Source organism: Marmota monax, unplaced genomic scaffold (genome assembly GCF_021218885.2).
Source record: "Marmota monax isolate L192 unplaced genomic scaffold, Marmota_monax_Labrador192_F-V1.1 WCK01_AAM20220418_F8-fsc00341, whole genome shotgun sequence".
Classification (NCBI taxonomy): domain Eukaryota; kingdom Metazoa; phylum Chordata; class Mammalia; order Rodentia; family Sciuridae; genus Marmota; species Marmota monax.
The window spans coordinates 315,356-331,278 of record NW_026694916.1 but is presented as its reverse complement, the minus strand read 5'-3'; the positions used below and the strand labels follow the sequence as shown (position 1 = coordinate 331,278).

The window sequence follows — 15,923 nt, the reverse complement described above, 5'->3', positions numbered from 1 at the left end:
CCGAAAACTAAAAAATAAATATTAAAATTCTCTCTCTCTCTCTCTCTCTTTTAAAAAAAAAATGATACAAGTTAGAGGGTAGCCAGGGTGATGGCTCACACCTATAATCCCAGCAATTTGGGAGTCTGAGGCAGGAGGATTGCAAGTTGAGGCCAGTCAAGGCAATTTAGAAAGACCTTCAGCAATTTACTGAGACTCTGTTTCAAAATTAATCACTGAGCTGGGGAGGTGGCTCAGTGGTTAAGTGCCGCAGTCTGGCTGGGCACAAATGCCGCAGTCTGGCTGGGCACACAATCACGAGCCACCGCACAGCTTGTAGATTCAAACAGCAACTCTTTATTCCCGAACTCACACCAGCCGTCTACAATCACGTTCTGGAGAAATCCACGTTCTCTGCCCAAATCCACGTTCTCTGCCCAAATCCACCTCCACTGGGCTTCTATCTCCAAAATATACTGTCTGAATCCCGTGAGAACTTAAGGGGAACTCAGGCAGCAGGATACGCCCTATTCCCAGCAGGAATAATCTTAAACCTTAAACCTGGAACCTAAACTGGGAACACCCTAAACACGATTATCTTAAAACCGGGAACACCCTAATCTGCCTTGGTCCTTGAGCAAGGTCACGTACATTCAATGTCACTGCAACATGGGGTACGCTGGCAAGGAAATTGTCATACCTACTTGGCTAATGGCTCCCAGCAGTTAAGCACCCCTACATTAAATCCCTAGTAAAAGAAAAAAAAAATTAGCAGATGCTGAGGCCACACAGCATCTTAAACCCTGAAGGTTTTTTGTTTGCTTGTTTGTTTGGGGGGCTCTGGGGACTGAACCCAGGGGCACTTTACCACTGAGCTGCATCCCAGGCTGCTTTTTTATTTGGAGTCAGGATTTCACTAAATTGCCCAGGCTGACCTTGAACTTGTGGTCCTCCTGCCCCAGTCTCCGGTGTTGCTGGGGTACAGATGTGACTCACCATGCCTGGCTAGGCCATAAAGTCTTAATGAGGACAGTCACGAGGAGGAGAACTGGCTCCTCCTGTAGGCCCCTCTCTGTTCCAGGTCCTTAAACCTTAATTGGTATAATCTTCAGAGTCCACAAATTGCTGAGCCCCAGGCTCTGCAGGAAAAGGAAGCACCCTGGAAATTAAATCCTGTCTCCACTTGATCCTTGGCCCCCCAGGAAATCTAAAAGCCGAGGGGGAGGGGCAGAAGCCAGCTTCGTATTTAATTCTCTCTCTTCAACCCCGGGGATCATTCCATCCCTCCATCTTCCAAGCGTCCTTGATCACGCTCGGTTTTGCCCATGGGGTCCCACCACCCACCCTAACTTCTCCCTCTCCCTAAATCCTGCTCACTCTTCGAAGATACCTCTCCGTGCAGCGACCTGCTCCAACTCTGTCCTGATGCCTGGCAGCTCTTAGCTGAGCCATTGTCTTTATTTACAGAGGGGCTCAGCAAAGTTGAGAGACCTATCCAAGGTCACACAGCAGCTCTGCGGCTTATCGGGAGGCGAGGGGTCAACAAAGCTAGACAAGCTTGCTTCTAGAACTGGCGTTTATTAGAGGATGGAGTGGCAGGAAGTAGAGGTGTTTGCACCCTGGGCTCAGGGCTCAGCTGGGAGTCCAAGGCCAGGTCTAGAGGAAGGTGAGGCAGGTAGACGCAGGGACACCGTAGCTCTCCTTGTGGTCCTCAAACAGTTGCTCCAGAGCCCTCATGTAGAGTGCGTGGTAGTGGTCGACCTGTTCCTCCGTGGGGCTGAGGCACCGGGGCACAGGGATGGGGTGGCCCACTACAGGGAAAGGGGACCCCGGTGAGCAAGAGGCCTCCGCTGCCCACGCAGCCACGGGTGACTCTCTTCCCGGGACATGGCACTCACCCACCGTGGTGATGGGCACGGCGAATGGCAGCAGACCCCAGGAGTTGGCCGAGAAGAGGCCTCGGCCCCAGAAGATGCAAGGAGAAAAACCCATGAGCTTCTTGAAGGTGACCTGGCACAGATGCTGCCAGGAGTCCTCGGCAAAGGTCTTCAATTTGAAGATGTCATTCTCCCCAAAGGAATACACGGGGACCAGGGAGGCCCTGGGAAGGTGGGCAAGAGAGGAAAGGTGTCTCCAAGGGCCCATGTGTGGCAGGCTCCATCCCCAGAGTGTGCTATTGAGTGGCAGGGGAGCCTTCAGGAGGTGGGGCCTGGTGGGAAGTCTTGGGTCTTGGGGCAATGGCCTTGAAGGAGATAGACTCTAAACTCTTCCTCTTCCTTCCTCTTTTTCGTGTCTGGCCATAAGGCAAGTGGATTATTCCTCTACATATTTCTGCCATGATGTGCTACCTCGCCAGTGGCCCCCAGCAATGGAGTCAACCAATACTGGGCTGAAAACTCCAAAACTGTGAGCCAAATTAACCTTTTCTCTTAATACATTGATTATCTCAGTGATAATTTGTCATAGCAACGGATAGCTGACTGACACAGGGTGGGTGACTGAGCTCCTGGACAGCCGCCACACAAGCACCCTGAGGGGCAGCAAGGCCTCCCCAGGCCTCTTGACGCCACATTCCAGGGCCTTTCGAAGCACATGAGTTAGAAGAAAGGGCTCGCATTTCTTGGCATGTGGTCGTGTGGCATGTGACCTTCCCATATTCCTTCTCTCATTTGGTCTTTATATTGACAACCTACAGCAAGAGAATGTCCCTGCTCAGTCCCAGGTCTGACCTTTGAGAGAGGGTCAGGGCTTCTGAGCTGCAGGGCCCTGCCACTTGCACTCTGACCCAGCCTGACTCGCAGCAGGGGGGCCTGGGGGAATCAGGACAGCGCTGGTCAGAGAGAAAGATACTCCAGGGCTGACAGGAGCTTCCAGATGTGGGACACGACTCCCAGCTACAGGGACCCCTATATCAGGGGCTGAGGAAGCACAGGTCCCTCAGCCAGCCACCAGCTCCTGCTCCTCCACTCACCGGTGCCTCAGGGCCAGGCGTACGAAGCCTTTGCGTCTCCTGGGACTGCATACAGGGCCTCCTGGGCACCCCAATCAGGATGACCACGGCCTGCCCAAGCTGGGGCTGTGAAAGGATGAAATCCAGGCTCTGGCGGCTCACGGAACACAATCCTGTGGACATGAGCAGCGGGGGGCAGTCACCACCTCCCCCAAGACTCCCCAGCCCCTCAGCCCCACCCTTTAGTACCGGAAGAGTGAGCCCCACATTCCGTTCCTTCAAAACCCCACCTTCCCCGTCCCCGCACCAGCATCCCCAACTGGGGCCCACTTTGACCTCATGCCAATGCTCAGGCCGGGTCCCTGTCCTGAGTGGGGGTCCTGGTGTGGGGGGAGTTCTGGGGCCGGGGAGAGCCCTCTGGCCTCTGTGTGCCTCCTCCCGTTGAGCTTCAAGCTCACCATGGAACATGATGTATTCTCGGAAGACTGGGAGGCAGAATAGGCCAGCCAGCGTGGCCAGGTGGGGCCGAAGCCCAGGAAAGAGCTGGCAGAAGTTGTTGCTGTCGGTGCAGAAATTACAGAAGATGCCGTTGGCCATGATCCCATGTGGGTGGGAGCTCAGCACGTAGTTCCGGTTGGGGGGCAGCTCTGCTGTTTTCGCTAGCTGCAGGGTATTGGGCAAGATGAGGAGGGGGCACAGCAGGTAAGTCACCAGCTAAGAAGAGGTGTCCTCTGCCCCAACAGGCTTCAGAGGTCAAGGTCCTAGGATGGGGTCAAGGACTCGGAGAGCCCACTCTCTTAGCCACTGCCTGAGCTTTGGCAGCAGGGTACAGGATCCAGGATGGGGAGGGGTGAGGAGGCATGTGGCGGGGGAGGTGACCATCTCTCTGGGTGGTGACCCATCACCTTGATTGGAAAATAATCTCTTTGGTGTTTCCAAATCGTCCAGTTCCTCATCCACATGTAGCGCCTTCCACCTGCAGGGCAGAGATGGGGGTGGAAGGGTCCCTGGCAGCACCTGCTTACCTTCTGTCACCACCGGGGACCCTGTCCAGAGCTCACCTCGGTTAGGTGTGTCCCAGTCCAGGTAGAGCCACACCAAGTAGAGGACAGAGAAGGCCCAGAGAGACGTGAAGAGGAGGTAGACCATGAGAAGGGTGAAGAACAGGCCTGGGGGGAGGTGACCCAGAAAACCAGACTGACTTCTGCAATTCTGTCATGAAGTCCAGCCTCTCCCCTCCCCACCGCTCCCACCCACAGTCCCAGCTTCCAACACCAAGCCCTGGCCTTCTCCTCTGGCCCTGGCCCTGTCCTTTGGCCCCAGGGCATCCAGGCCTGGCCCTAGCCATCCACCCTCAGTGCCCTTGTGCCCTGGTTCCCTGCAGCAATGCCCCACCCTGCCCACTCACCCATGAAGATGAAGGTCAGCACATATTGGTAGGCACCCGCTACTTCTAGCGCCTGCTTCTGCAGGGTTTTCCCCTGGAGGGAGGGTGAGGACTGAAGGACCTGGGAGCGGCCCATCCCAGCAGGACCGATGATGAAGGTTTGGGCACTCTGGCTGCTAGCAGTTACCCCTCGGGGTGTGGGGAGATCTCTGGACCTGGAGCCTCAGCAGTCTCTAGGCTTTTTGGTCTAATCTTTGAACTTCTTCCGGTCAGTTGGTCTGGGCAGGACTCTGGGTGGGGCTGGGAGTCGGGGAAGTGGGTATGCAGGGGGAGGAGCGGCACCCGGTGCCTGAGGAGGTGAGGTGGGCAGGGGGCAGGTAGGAGCTGGCCAGCCCCCTCATTGGGTCCCAGTGGGGAGCCTGGATCCCAGCTGAGACTTTGATCTCCACTGCAGCCGAGCAGGGGCCCCTGGCAAGACTTGTTTGCAGGTCCCTAGGGGAGTCAAGGCTCCCCAGGAGAGCTGGCACGCGCTGGACCTCCCCACCGGGCACAAACACCACAAACGCGCGGGTCTGTTCCGATCTTTAATTCCACTCCCCCACCTGCGGTCACCGAGGGGAAAGGGCAGGGCCAGCAGGGCGCGCCTAAGTGAGGGCGCCTAAGTGAGGACGAGGTGCCTGTCTGCTGGGACTCCGTAGCGCTCCTTGTGCTCCTCGAACAACTGCGTGAGGCGCTCCACGTAGAGCGCGTGCAGCGCGTCCACCTGCGTCCGGCTGGGCCGCGGGCTTCGCTGCACTGGGATCGCTGCGCCCACTGCGGGAGGAACCCGAGGCGACAGGGCCGGTCGCTAGGATGCTTGGCCCGCCGCCCCCGCCGCTGGCCACGGGGATGGGCCAGGACAGAGTTCAGGCCTGGGGCGATTGCAAAAGGCCGGCCCGGAGGACGAGATCGACGTGCCAGACGCGTGGGGCAGAGCCAGCCGGGACACCAGGGCCTAACCCGCGCGTGGCGGGCAGGGAGCAGGGAGCAGGGAGCCAGGGAGCTGGGAAGCAGAGGAGCCGGGGAGCTGGGAGCAGGGAGCAGGCGCCGGGGAACTGGGGAGCAGGGGAGCAGGGAGCAGGCGCCGGGCCGGGAGCGCAGGGGCCGGGCTCACCGACGGTGTGGATGGGCGAGCGGAAGGGCATCAGGAGGCCCAGGCGGCCGTGGAACAGCGGCAGGGCCACGCTCAGCAGTGACTGCAGCGCTTCCTGCGCCCTCCGCACCCACGAGCCCCGGGGGTTCGGGAACTGCCGGAAGAGCTCGTTCTCCCCAAACGAGAAGACAGGCACCAGCGAGGCCCTGGAGGGGCAGGCGCACCGCTGACCCCGGCCGCGGGGCGCGCGGTGCTCCTCCCCGTGGGCAGCCCGGGTGGACCCCCCAGCCACCCGACGCTCCTCACCCGTGTTCCAGGGCCACCTTGACGAATCCCTTCTGATTCCGGATCCGCAAGCTCAAGGCTCCGGGTTTTGCCTCCAGCGCCTCCAGGGGCCCTCCCACGGCCAGGACGGCCACCTGGCCGCCCCCAGGACGGGACAACAGATAGGAAACACTGGTCTTGTCAGAGGAGACCAATCCTGGAGGAGGGCAGAGGTTAGGGGACCCGACGCCTGGGTTTTCAGGGGAAGACACTGGGAAGGCGGAGCTGGGCCTAGTAGCCCGGAGAGGAGGGGAGAAAATGGTAAATGACAGCAGGGGCCTGGGTTCAGGCTTCTGAGCCTGGACTTCCTCCTCCTTACCGCTGGTCATGATGTAGTCCCGGAAGATAGGGATTTGGAACCAGCAGGGCAGCATGAGCAGGTGTGGCCTGAGGCCAGGGAAGAGGCGGGAGAAACCGGTGGCCTCGGTGCAGAAGTTGCCGAAGGCCCCTACCACCAGGACGCCGTGAGGGTGGAAGCCAAAGAGGTAGTTCCGGGAGGGATCCAACTCTGCGGTTTTGACTAGCTGGGGAGCAGAGGGCACCCCATCCAGCAGGTGAGACTGGGCTTTGGGGATGACTGTCCCAAGAGTGTCCTGAAGCCCCATCCCCACTACACCTTCCCAGGCCTCACCGATATGGGGAAGTAGTCTCGGAAATGTCTCCAGATGGCCCAGTTGCGGACCCAGGCAGAGCGCCGGCCGCCAGCCCTGGGTGTGCTTCTGTCTCCATAGAGCCAGATCAGGTAAAGGACAACCAGGACCCAGGCCCGGCCTAGGAGAGCCAGGAGCAGGGCCACCAGGCACACGGAGCCTGGAGAACAAGGGAGGCGCACTCAGGGCTCAGGTGTTCAAGCCCAGCCTCCCGTCAGCCCTTTCCTAGTTCCGCTGCATTCAGACTCCCCTCAGGAGCCCAAAGAGCCCTACATTGTCTTCCTCTGGAGAACGGGGAAGCAGAGCCCAAGTGCCAGGTTTGCCTGTATCCTCAGGCTCTGGGGACTCACCCAGTCCCAAGAAGGAGAAGACCCACTGCAGGACGGCGAATGCTTGGAGACTCTGGCAAAGGAGGCTGGGAGAGGCCTCCATTCCGCAGAGGGGAGTCACATAGGGACAATGTACAAACGCTTACCGACCTCCTTTTTGGCTCAGTCCACTGACCTTGACCCCTGGTCCTGGTTCCGCCCCAAGTTCCGCCCTTGTTGCTGACCTGCCCCCTGAGCCTCTGGAGCCTGAATGAGAAGGAATATCAGTCCCTGAGCCCACAGGCTATGACCAATAGGACCACACCTAAATGACTGGGGGTGTGGCCAGGAGCCTGGAGAAAGGCCTTGAGTGTCCTGGTGGTCAGAGCCCAGGCCTCTGCAGGAGCCAGGCCGGTAGAGATCCCGGCATGCTGTTAAGGGCAGAGCTCTGGACACCAGGGAGAACAACTTGAAAATCTTATAGTCACCAGCCCTGATCCTGGGGGCAGGGCTGTGGAGGGCCTATTCCTTAAGGAGCAGCTCAGGCCTCTGGGGCAGTTGGGGGAGTCACTCCAGAGAGGAGGGCTTTGTGGGAATGGCTAAAGATTGGTGAACCCCTGGAGACAGGGCCTTCTAAACAGTGGGACATGCTCTTGAGCATCCTATCACCATGAGAGTATTGACCTATCCCCAATATTGACCAGAGGCCTGCGGAGATGAGTGAGGGAATGTCACTTTAATTTTTTTGGACTGGGCTGAGCCTGGCTTTGACCTTGCAATCCTCCTGCCTCAGCCTCCTGATCTGCTAGTATGAATGTCACTTCTCTCTCTCTCTCTCTCTCTCTCTCTCTCTCTCTTTTTTTTTTTTTTTTTGGTACTGGGGATTGAATTCAGGGCGCTTGACCAATGAGTCACATCCCCAGCCCTATTTTGTATGCTATTTAGAGTCAGGGTCTCACTGAATTGCTTAGCGCCTCGCCATTGCTGAGGCTACCCTTCAACTCACAATCCTCCTTTCTCAGCCCCCAAGCTGCTGGGATGTACCAGGCATCCTGCTGAATGTCATTTCTTTAGGGATGGCTGATCATCCCCACCCCCACAGGTGCCTTTGTTACATGCTCTTGTACCATAAAATACTTTCCCATCTCTGGGGCAATTCTCCGATTAAGGTCATCTCCTCCAGACTGTTAAGTGAGGAGAGGACAGGACAGCTATCATGCCCATCATGTGACTCACTCAGCACCTAGAGTTCAGGTGTCAATAAATGAATGGAGAAGACAGACACAGCCAGCTTCCGGTGATCAGGCCCTGTCACAAAGCCTGGGTGTACTCCTTCAGTCCCTGTCCCTGCCTGCCTCACTCTCCTGCAGGCCTCCCCATCCAGGGACCCTTCCAGGAGTGTTTTCTCCTGTCCCTGCCCAGCCCACTTTCACCCACAGGTCACAGCATGAGGGTGGTGGCAGATGAAGTGAGAGGGACTTGGAAGTCTGGCCAGAAAGATGTTCACCCATGGGGAGCGATGACCAGCCCCCCTACCAGTAAGGAAGGTGTCAGTAGTGAGGTTTTCAGGGAGGCTGGGCAGGGGGAGGGAGGCTGGGCAGGGGGAGGGAGGGGAGGATCCTAGCTTTGGGTGGGGAGAGGTCCAGAGGCAGGAAGGTCCCAGAATAGGTAAACAAGCCTGTTGAGTTTGAAAAGGCTTCAAAGGGAGATAAATCTAGAGGATTTAGTGTTGGGCTGGCTGTGAGGATTAAGGATTGAAGGCTGGACTGGGGACCTGCTCTCAGGAGTCTCCCCTCCCTGAGTGTGCTCCAAGTTCCCCTATTCCAGGAAGCTTCCTGGGGCTCCCTCCAGAGGGCTCTCCAGATCTTGTCCCAGTAAAAGCGTAGGTCCCAGCTGTTGGCAGGTGGCAGGCAGGATTCCACCCTGTCCTTCCTTATTGGAGACCAGCTTCTGGAGAGATCTGCTTCCCCAGCACTGTCCCTGGAGCCTGGCTCAGTGCTCGCCACCCCTCCCTCTTCAGGGCTCTCATCTGCGCCTGACCCTGAGTCTGACCCTGTGTCCTCTGGTGCTGCAGCCTTCTCAAGCACTCTCCAGCTCAGGCAGCAAAGGGGACAGAGGATGTGGTCCCCTGGGAAGCTGCCAGGCCCCTCCACAGGCAGAACACCCCGCTTCTCTTCCTCCCTCTGGAGGAAATCAGGGGTCTCCCCTCTCCTCTGGGTGCCAGGAAGGGGGACGAGGTCAACAGGTAGAAGAAAGATGACACATGGACCCGAGAGTTACAAATCCTCCTTTACTGGGAGGGGGCTGAGAAACCTTAATAATTTATCACATGGGGACCCCAGGAACCCTTTCCCATGAGCCCCGGGGGCTGCAGAGTGGAGTGGGGGCTCCAGGGGCTTCCTGAGAGGGCCTTGGGTGGGGTGAGGTGACACATTCCGTCCCAGGCACAAGGGACATACTCAGGAAGAGAGGAGATGGGCAGAGCCGCCTCTCCAAGGATGGGGGGGCAGGCCCCCCAAGGCACGGTGGCAGGGAAGACTTGGCAGAGTGGCTGAGCGTCAGGGGTCAACGAAGGACACCATGATGTAGCGAGTGCCGCGCGTCGTGGGCAGTCCCTCGTGGTAGTGGGTGAGGCGGCCAGGGTGCAGGAGCCCCCAGCCTTTTCTCGGGGATGAGATCACACAGTCATAGCGCAGGAAGCGGCAGCCACCTCCCTGGGGAGGGAAGGGGACAGAGAATGAGCGGTGAGCAGCCATGGGGGATGGAGGGGTGAGCAGGTCCGAGGGGGCCTGGCAGGCAGGGCTGTGATACAGGCCAGGGGGACAGAGGGAGGCGCCCCCAGAAGGGATCCAGGAGACGACACTCACAAAACACCTGGGGAACTGCCCAAAGGCCCAGGCAGGGGCAGGAGGCCCAGGGTAAAGTGCGGGTATGTGGGGGGCTGGCTGCGGCTTACCTCATAGTCCAGGCCCTTGTGGTTGAGGGCGACATTGAGAGTGAAGGTGGACGAGTCGTGGTGTGGCCGCAGAGAGGGCTGCTCATCTGGCCGGTAGCGGACCACGAAGTTCATTACTGCCCGGGTCTGTGGGGACACGAGGGAGAGGCTGCAGGGAGGGCTGGGGGTCTACAGACTCTTCTGACAGGACGACAGGAGCTCCTGTCCAGGAGGGGCCAGGAAGGGCCCGATGCTGACCAGTATCAAGGCCAGCCCTGGGGCTCCGCCTGGCCGCTTCCCGCCCTGGGCTGCCTCCTGTAGCAGCTCCTTGCTGGGACCCAAGTCCATGGGGTTCCAGGGGCTACAGGGGCTGAGTGCCCTGCCAGGAGACCCCCAACTGGGGGAGACAGCGGGGCCCACCTTGGTGTGGTAGCCCGGGAACAGGCTCTCAGTCATGGGTCCCACGTACGTCCTCAGCAGCTGCAGCCACTGGTCCTCGTAGCCCACCTGCTTCATGTGGATGTCCACGGTGGGGACGTTCTCATAGCCCCCAGCCAGCCTTGAATCCTGTGGGCGGTGGGCACTGAGCACCTGGGGGCAGCGCCGGCCTCCTTCCTTCCCTTGTCCCCAGGCCTTGACGCTCATGTCCCCTCCACCTGAACAGTTTTCTCGTCTCTCTCTCAGCTTGACTCGCTGATGCCCGGAGTCTCAGGAAGCTGTGGCCTCTGCAATGAAGGCCCCAGATTCCTCCCACGGATGGCCAAGGGCCCCTGCTTGGCTCCAGCCTGTGGGCTTGGCCCCTGCACTGAGCCACCTGGGCCAGCAGCTCACTGAATATGCCTTGAGTGGACGCCACGGTGCCTCTGGGCCTCCCTCCCAGTTGGGCCCCCTCACTGCACCCACTCCCGATTTCACAGTCTCTCTGTCAGACCCAGTGTCCGCCTGCGGGAGCCCGGCCTCTCTCCCCTCACCTCGTGCCGGCCTCCAGACCACTGGCCGTAGCTCTCCATCTCCTCCACCAGCTCGTCACACATTTGCTCTGACAGCAGCGGGAACCAGTAGACATCTGGGCATGGCTGCAGAGGGGGACGGGGCTGGGATATGCGCGTGGGGGACATGCAGCACACAGGCGAGCAAAGGCAGAGGGGCAGGGAGGGCCACCTGAGTGGGGGCCAGGCCAGAAGAAAGGTCAGCAGAGAGGGGGGAGGAGCAGGGCACAGATGGCAAGAGGGACCAGCCCCCCACCGACACTGGCACAGTGGCTCCCAGCAGCATGTCCCCTCCTCTTTCTTTGGTACTGGGGTCATACCCAGGGTACTTCACCACGGAGCTCCCCAGCCTTCACAGGCATGTTTATTAATTTTTTTTTTTGCTTAGTTGTTGATGGACCTTTATTTTTCATACATTCATTTATATGAGGTGCTGAGAATCGAACCCAGGGCCTCACACATGCCAGGCAAGCACTCCACCACTGAGCTACAAGCCCAGCCCTTATTTTTAGATTTTTATCTTGAGACAGGGTCTCACTAATTTTCTTAGGACCTCACCAAGTTGCTGAGGCTGGCTTTGAACCCGCAATCTTCCTGCCTCAGCCTTCCGAGTCGCTGGGAGTACAGGCTTGTGCCACTGTGCCCAGCAGTGCAGCCCTCTCTAAAGGTATGATTACACCAACATGGAGGGTCCTCAACTCACGACGGAGGACTTTACGATGGGCTTAAGGGAACGCAGCCCCATCCTAAGTTGAGAAACATCTATGTATTTAAAAGATGAAAGGAGAATCACTGTGATTGACACCCGGATTGGGGCTAGAGCCCCACCTGCTCAGCCTTTGCCTCCCTCCTGTCTGAGCAGAGCACCCCCAGGTCCCTGGGAACTCAGTTTGAGAACTGCCAGTCCTAGTGGAGGACCCAGGAGCAGGGCCTCCAGGTGGGCAGTCCCGAGCAGCTCACCTGTTCCACCAGCCCCTCCCCGTCCAGCGCCCGGCTGTAGTTCTCGTGAATGTACTGCTCCCTCCAGTCCTGGGGGAATGTTGGGGTGCCTGAGAGGAGCCTTCCTCCCACCCTCCCTGGGCCACCCCACCACCCCGGCAACATGGGACCCTCCCGGGAGCCCCCGTGTGTGGGTGATCTCCTTAGCCAAGGGCAGGGAAGGAGCATTCCCCGAGGGAGGGCCACTCACGACGGGGTTGTCGAAAATCTGCCAGAGGTCGGGATGCAGGTGGTCTGTGTCGTAGCGGGAGGTGGCCAGGAGCCGGCCGAACTCGTGCTGATTGCTGAGGTGGAGGAAGATGCCCTGGTGCAGGGTGGGGTGGGTGTGAGAGGGGGCAGAGGTGACGCTAGGTGGCTGCCCTTGGCCTCCCAGCGCCCAGCCCCAGGCCCTGCACCCCAGGCCCTGCTTGCTCACCTTGTCTCGCAGGCTCTTACAGAAGGCCATGTCCGGGTCAGTGTCACTGCCCGAAAACACCTCCCTCTGGGGCAGCTCTGTCCTCAGGGTTTCCCCACGGATCACATATGCCTGTGATATGTAGGGCACATTCCACACGCCCCTGCAGGTGGTGATACCAGGGTCAGCGAGGTGGGAGACCCCAAATTTTGCCCAGTCCATCCCAGAGGCTCCTTCCTCGGGACACCCTAGCCCTGGAACCTGCCAAGCACTGCTGGTCTCAGCCACCTGATCCACAGCTGGGACCTACCCCGCAGCCACGACACAGCTGCCTAGTCGCCACAATGGACCTGAGAGTGGGGGCCAGGGCGAGGGTCCGATCTCTGCAGATGGGAGGAGGGATCCCTGCCCCGGAAGACTCACACGCGCTTCCGCTGCACAAGCTCCACGTAGTCCTCAGAGCGGGCGTAGTACTCATCGGGGCTCAGGGCCCCCCAGAAGTTGGACCACAGCTTGCCATGGCGGGACAGCATGGGGGCGATCACCTTCCTATGGACAGGTGGGGTGAGGGCTGGGCAGAGGCCTGGGGAGCCTTGAGGGGGAAGGGATGGGGTGGCTGGGGGTGCCAGGGCATGTGGGGTGCCCAGCCGGGCGGGACCACCTGTTCTGCTCAATGAGGATGCGCAGGGTCTGCATGTTGGTGAGGACGGCATCGGCATCCAGACTGAAGTAGAATTCACACTCAGGGTCCTGCCGACAAGTGTCCCTGGAGGAGACACACCCACACAGATGAGCCCAACAGGGAGCAGAGAGGGGAGGGGACTAGGGGGTGTGTGGGGCCCCTCTTTACCCCCAAGGGGAAGAAAAGGGATGGTCCTGTCCCCACCCAGGGTCTCTGCTGTCTGTGGAGGTGGCCATGGAGTGGTCCAGGATGGCGGCCCGCACCCTCCCCACCAGGTCTCACTCACATGGCCATGTCCCTGGCCTCGCCTGGGCTCAGGGCCTCTTCTGGCCCCACCAGCTTCACAGCTGAGAAGTGGTCCTGGAGCTGATGCCAGGAGTCCGCGATGTGCGGCTCATGGTACACCTCCTGCAGCGGGCAAAGAGGCGGGCTGAGCGCTTGCTGGGGTGGGCGAGGCGGGAAGGGGAGCGGGCTGCAGGCAGGGCAGGGCCCGGGGAGAGGCTGGGGCTCTCACGTTGTTGTGCAGAAAGAGGGTGACCCTGTCGGAGGGGTAGTCCAGGAGCAGCAGCCGCTGCAGGAAGCGGGGCAGGAACGGGGTGGGCTGTTCCACGAACACGGCCAGCAGCACCCGGGGGGGAGGCTGGGGGCGCAAACAGCGGAACTCAGAGGAGAGCCCAGGCCTCTCTGCCCCTCAGCCCTTGCCGGCCAGTGGGTTCCCAAGAGCTCCCCTGCCTGACACACTTCAGGGTGCTCTGGGACCCCAACCTGGTTCCCTTCCTCACCTGCCCCCCCGGGAGTGTCCTCCGGTCCCGGTTGCAGAATCCACAGCCTCCCTGGGGAGTCCAGCCATTGGGGACATAGTTTCCCAGGTAGTTCAGCTGCAGCTGTGAGGGAGAGACGGGGAGCGGCTGGGGTGGAGGAGTGCAGGGGCGATGTGAGGGAGGTCGGCCCAGAGGACGGGGCAGCAGGGTATGGAGGAAGCTCTCCCGGCACCTCTGCTGCTCAGGGACTTGGAGGGGGCTGGGGGTGCCCAGGGCATGGGGCAGACAAGGGCACCTTAGTGGGACCATTTCCATGGACCACGACGGGGAGCGTGTCGTAGGCTACGTTCCTGATGCGCACACGATTCCGATCGAACTTCAGAACCACCTCGTCTGGGGAGGAAAGCCAGGTTTTACACACCCTTTCTCTGGGAGTTGCCAAACAATGGCTTCTTCTAAATGTGGGGTCCCAATTTCTCAAGGGGATGAGGGTGCCTGGGCGGCAAGGCCCCCAGACGGTGGCTCCACTTAGACAGGAACCTCTGCTCTCCCCAGAGCTCTGACCAGGCGCTGCCACCCTTGGAGCTCCACCTGCTCCCTGTGTGACCTGGGGTGAGCCACTAGCCCTCAGGATCCAGTGTCCACATGGCCGAGGATCGGTACAGGGTGGACAGCCAGGCACCTTCCCCTGTGGGATCTCGGAGGCTGGTACCTCGGCACAAGCCCCACTGCTGCTTCGTTACCGAGGCTGGCCCAGTGCGGTTTACTCAGGGGAGCCACAGGCCACCAGGAGCCCCTCCCAATCAGGACCCCGAGCAGTAGGCCCCTCGTTGCCCACCGTCCAGTGCCTTCCTCCTCACCTAAAGCCCCATTGAGGTTCTGGAAGATCCGGGACTTATGATCCAGATTAAGGCTGAGTTTCTCCTGGATGGGATGAGCAGGGAGATGAACGGGAGGTGGGATGACATCATTTCCCACCCTCTTCTCTTTACACCTCCAAACCCCCTTCCGTCTGCCTCCCCCAGGCAGAGGCCTCCCACAGGCACAAGGCTGAGTTCCCCTCTCCGGCCCCACCTACCCTCAGCCCGGGGTCCAGATAGAGCCTCGTGTAGAAGAGCTGATCATCATCATCGTCCTTGTACTTCCACCGGCGGACGATTTGGTGGATGGTGGGGGCGAAGCCAATGAATCCTGGTGGAGGGGGCAGGGGAGGTGGTGATTTCAAAATCCAAAGTCCCTATAGGCCTGGCCCCACTGTCCCTCCAGCCCCCAGGCACCTGGAACACTCTTAGCCCCTCTATCTCAGGCACTCTGCCACTCACCACCGGAGTTGAGGAAGCGCTTGCCCGTGCCCACCTCAGGATACTGCTCTGCCAGCCCCCACTCAGGCCAGCAGAAGCCTTCTGCAGAGAACAGCAATCGGCTGCCACTCTGGACGAACTTCTTTAGCAGCTCTGAGGGGCTGCCAGCCAGAATCACATCATAGCTGAGCAAGGAAAGGGAGGATGAACAGGAGGCCGCTGGGAACCTCAGCATCTTTATCCCTCCTCATGTTCACCCTCTCCTTTCTCCCAGTTCCTGGCTCTTTTACCTGTCTACAAACATGATGACCATGTCTTCCTGGTCTGCATACTTTTCCATTTCTTTCTTTAGCCATCTGACCTTCTGTCCTCCACCAACTGTTCGAGCCACATCACCCCCTCTCCAGTCCTCTCCCAGGCCCAGGGTCTGTGGGAGATCCACATACCAGGGAGGAATCCAATCAACAAGGACTGAGGGCTGCCCAGGCTCACCGTGGGGGCCCGGCACCAGTTCTCAGCCCACTCCTCACCCAGGGTCCCCTCCTCACCCGCACAGTATAGTTGAAGTACTCAGCAGACTGCAAGAAACGCCGGTATCCCTCTGTTTCCGCGGTGGCCACGGTGATCACCAGCAGCTTCTCTAAGGTCAGCCAGGAATGCGTACTTGAGACTTCCCAGCCACGTGCCTGGCTCTCTGCAGGACCCCATCTATCCCTTTTCCTAACTCCACTTCGGCCTTTTCCTCTTCTTTCCAGTTCCCTCTAAATTCTTCCCACCCAGGTACATTTTTTACCCTAGTGAGACCCAGGTATTCGGGGTCAGTTTGCCTGGAGAGGCTGAAAACTCCAGTTCAGGGTGGGGAGTGGGCAAGGGGCCGCGTGACACCGCCCCCAGGCGCGTGCGGGGCTGGAGGCCCGACCCTCCCCAGCCAGGTTGGCTGACACTGTCCATCCAGCGCCCGCTCGGCCCGCTGGCGCTCCGGGGTCCTCACCTGGGTTGACCGGCTTGTTGCCCCGAGGCTGGTCGGAGGCGGAGGCCGCAGGAGGCGGCGGCAGCAGCAGGAGCAGCAGCAGCAGCAGGAGCCGGGGGCCAGGGCCGGTCGAGGCCATGGCGGGGAGCAGGCCGGGGCCGC

The 15,923-nt window shown here is 59.8% G+C and overlaps 3 protein-coding genes across 5 annotated transcripts; all 3 read right to left on the bottom strand.

Annotated features, from left to right (window-relative positions):
* Positions 1-1,537: 1,537 nt before the first annotated feature.
* On the bottom strand, positions 1,538-4,737 carry Mogat3 (monoacylglycerol O-acyltransferase 3). The gene is given in 9 exon segments (XM_046427161.2): positions 1,538-1,790; positions 1,878-2,080; positions 2,951-2,987; positions 2,990-3,022; positions 3,025-3,102; positions 3,388-3,592; positions 3,835-3,905; positions 3,991-4,098; positions 4,338-4,737. Coding segments are annotated over 9 exon segments (1,005 nt in total). The 5' UTR covers positions 4,453-4,737; the 3' UTR covers positions 1,538-1,635.
* Positions 4,738-4,887: 150 nt separating this feature from the next.
* LOC124081038 (2-acylglycerol O-acyltransferase 2-B) lies at positions 4,888-6,930 on the bottom strand. Its single transcript, XM_046427162.2, has 6 exons — positions 6,773-6,930; positions 6,404-6,582; positions 6,092-6,296; positions 5,755-5,929; positions 5,470-5,654; positions 4,888-5,129 (listed from the first exon to the last, which is right to left on the bottom strand). The coding sequence occupies exons 1-6, from the start codon at positions 6,852-6,854 to the stop codon at positions 4,975-4,977; spliced, it is 981 nt and encodes a 326-aa protein (XP_046283118.1). The 5' UTR covers positions 6,855-6,930; the 3' UTR covers positions 4,888-4,974.
* A 2,076-nt stretch (positions 6,931-9,006) lies between these two features.
* Positions 9,007-15,917, bottom strand: Plod3 (procollagen-lysine,2-oxoglutarate 5-dioxygenase 3). 3 transcript variants are annotated; one of them, XM_046427158.2, is made up of 19 exons: positions 15,783-15,917; positions 15,340-15,431; positions 15,082-15,218; positions 14,813-14,976; positions 14,569-14,681; positions 14,351-14,414; positions 13,786-13,883; positions 13,512-13,613; positions 13,244-13,369; positions 13,016-13,137; positions 12,709-12,813; positions 12,471-12,596; positions 12,069-12,210; positions 11,844-11,957; positions 11,615-11,683; positions 10,637-10,759; positions 10,086-10,232; positions 9,687-9,812; positions 9,007-9,444 (listed from the first exon to the last, which is right to left on the bottom strand). In XM_046427158.2, exons 1-19 carry the CDS (start codon positions 15,898-15,900, stop codon positions 9,289-9,291), a joined length of 2,244 nt encoding a protein of 747 aa, XP_046283114.1. In that variant the 5' UTR covers positions 15,901-15,917; the 3' UTR covers positions 9,007-9,288. The 3 variants fall into 3 exon arrangements, with proteins under 3 accessions (XP_046283114.1, XP_046283116.1, XP_046283113.1); XM_046427160.2 differs by having other exon boundaries at positions 10,637-10,741; XM_046427157.2 differs by having other exon boundaries at positions 10,637-10,741; positions 11,844-12,210.
* Between the last annotated feature and the right edge of the window lie 6 nt (positions 15,918-15,923).

Excerpts from the sequence above, each read along its gene's own strand:
- LOC124081038 (XM_046427162.2), bottom strand. The coding sequence starts at position 6,854 with ATGGAGGCCTCTCCCAGCCTCCTTTGCCAGAGTCTCCAAGCATTCGCC. Across the intron at positions 5,930-6,091 it reads GGACTACATCATGACCAGCG|GATTGGTCTCCTCTGACAAG; the intron begins GTAAGGAGGAGG and ends GCCCTCCTCCAG. Across the intron at positions 5,655-5,754 it reads AAGGTGGCCCTGGAACACGG|GGCCTCGCTGGTGCCTGTCT; the intron begins GTGAGGAGCGTC and ends CTGCCCCTCCAG.
- Plod3 (XM_046427157.2), bottom strand. The coding sequence starts at position 15,900 with ATGGCCTCGACCGGCCCTGGCCCCCGGCTCCTGCTGCTGCTGCTGCTC. Across the intron at positions 15,432-15,782 it reads CAACAAGCCGGTCAACCCAG|AGAAGCTGCTGGTGATCACC; the intron begins GTGAGGACCCCG and ends GGCTGACCTTAG. Across the intron at positions 9,813-10,085 it reads TCCCGGGCTACCACACCAAG|ACCCGGGCAGTAATGAACTT; the intron begins GTGGGCCCCGCT and ends GTGTCCCCACAG.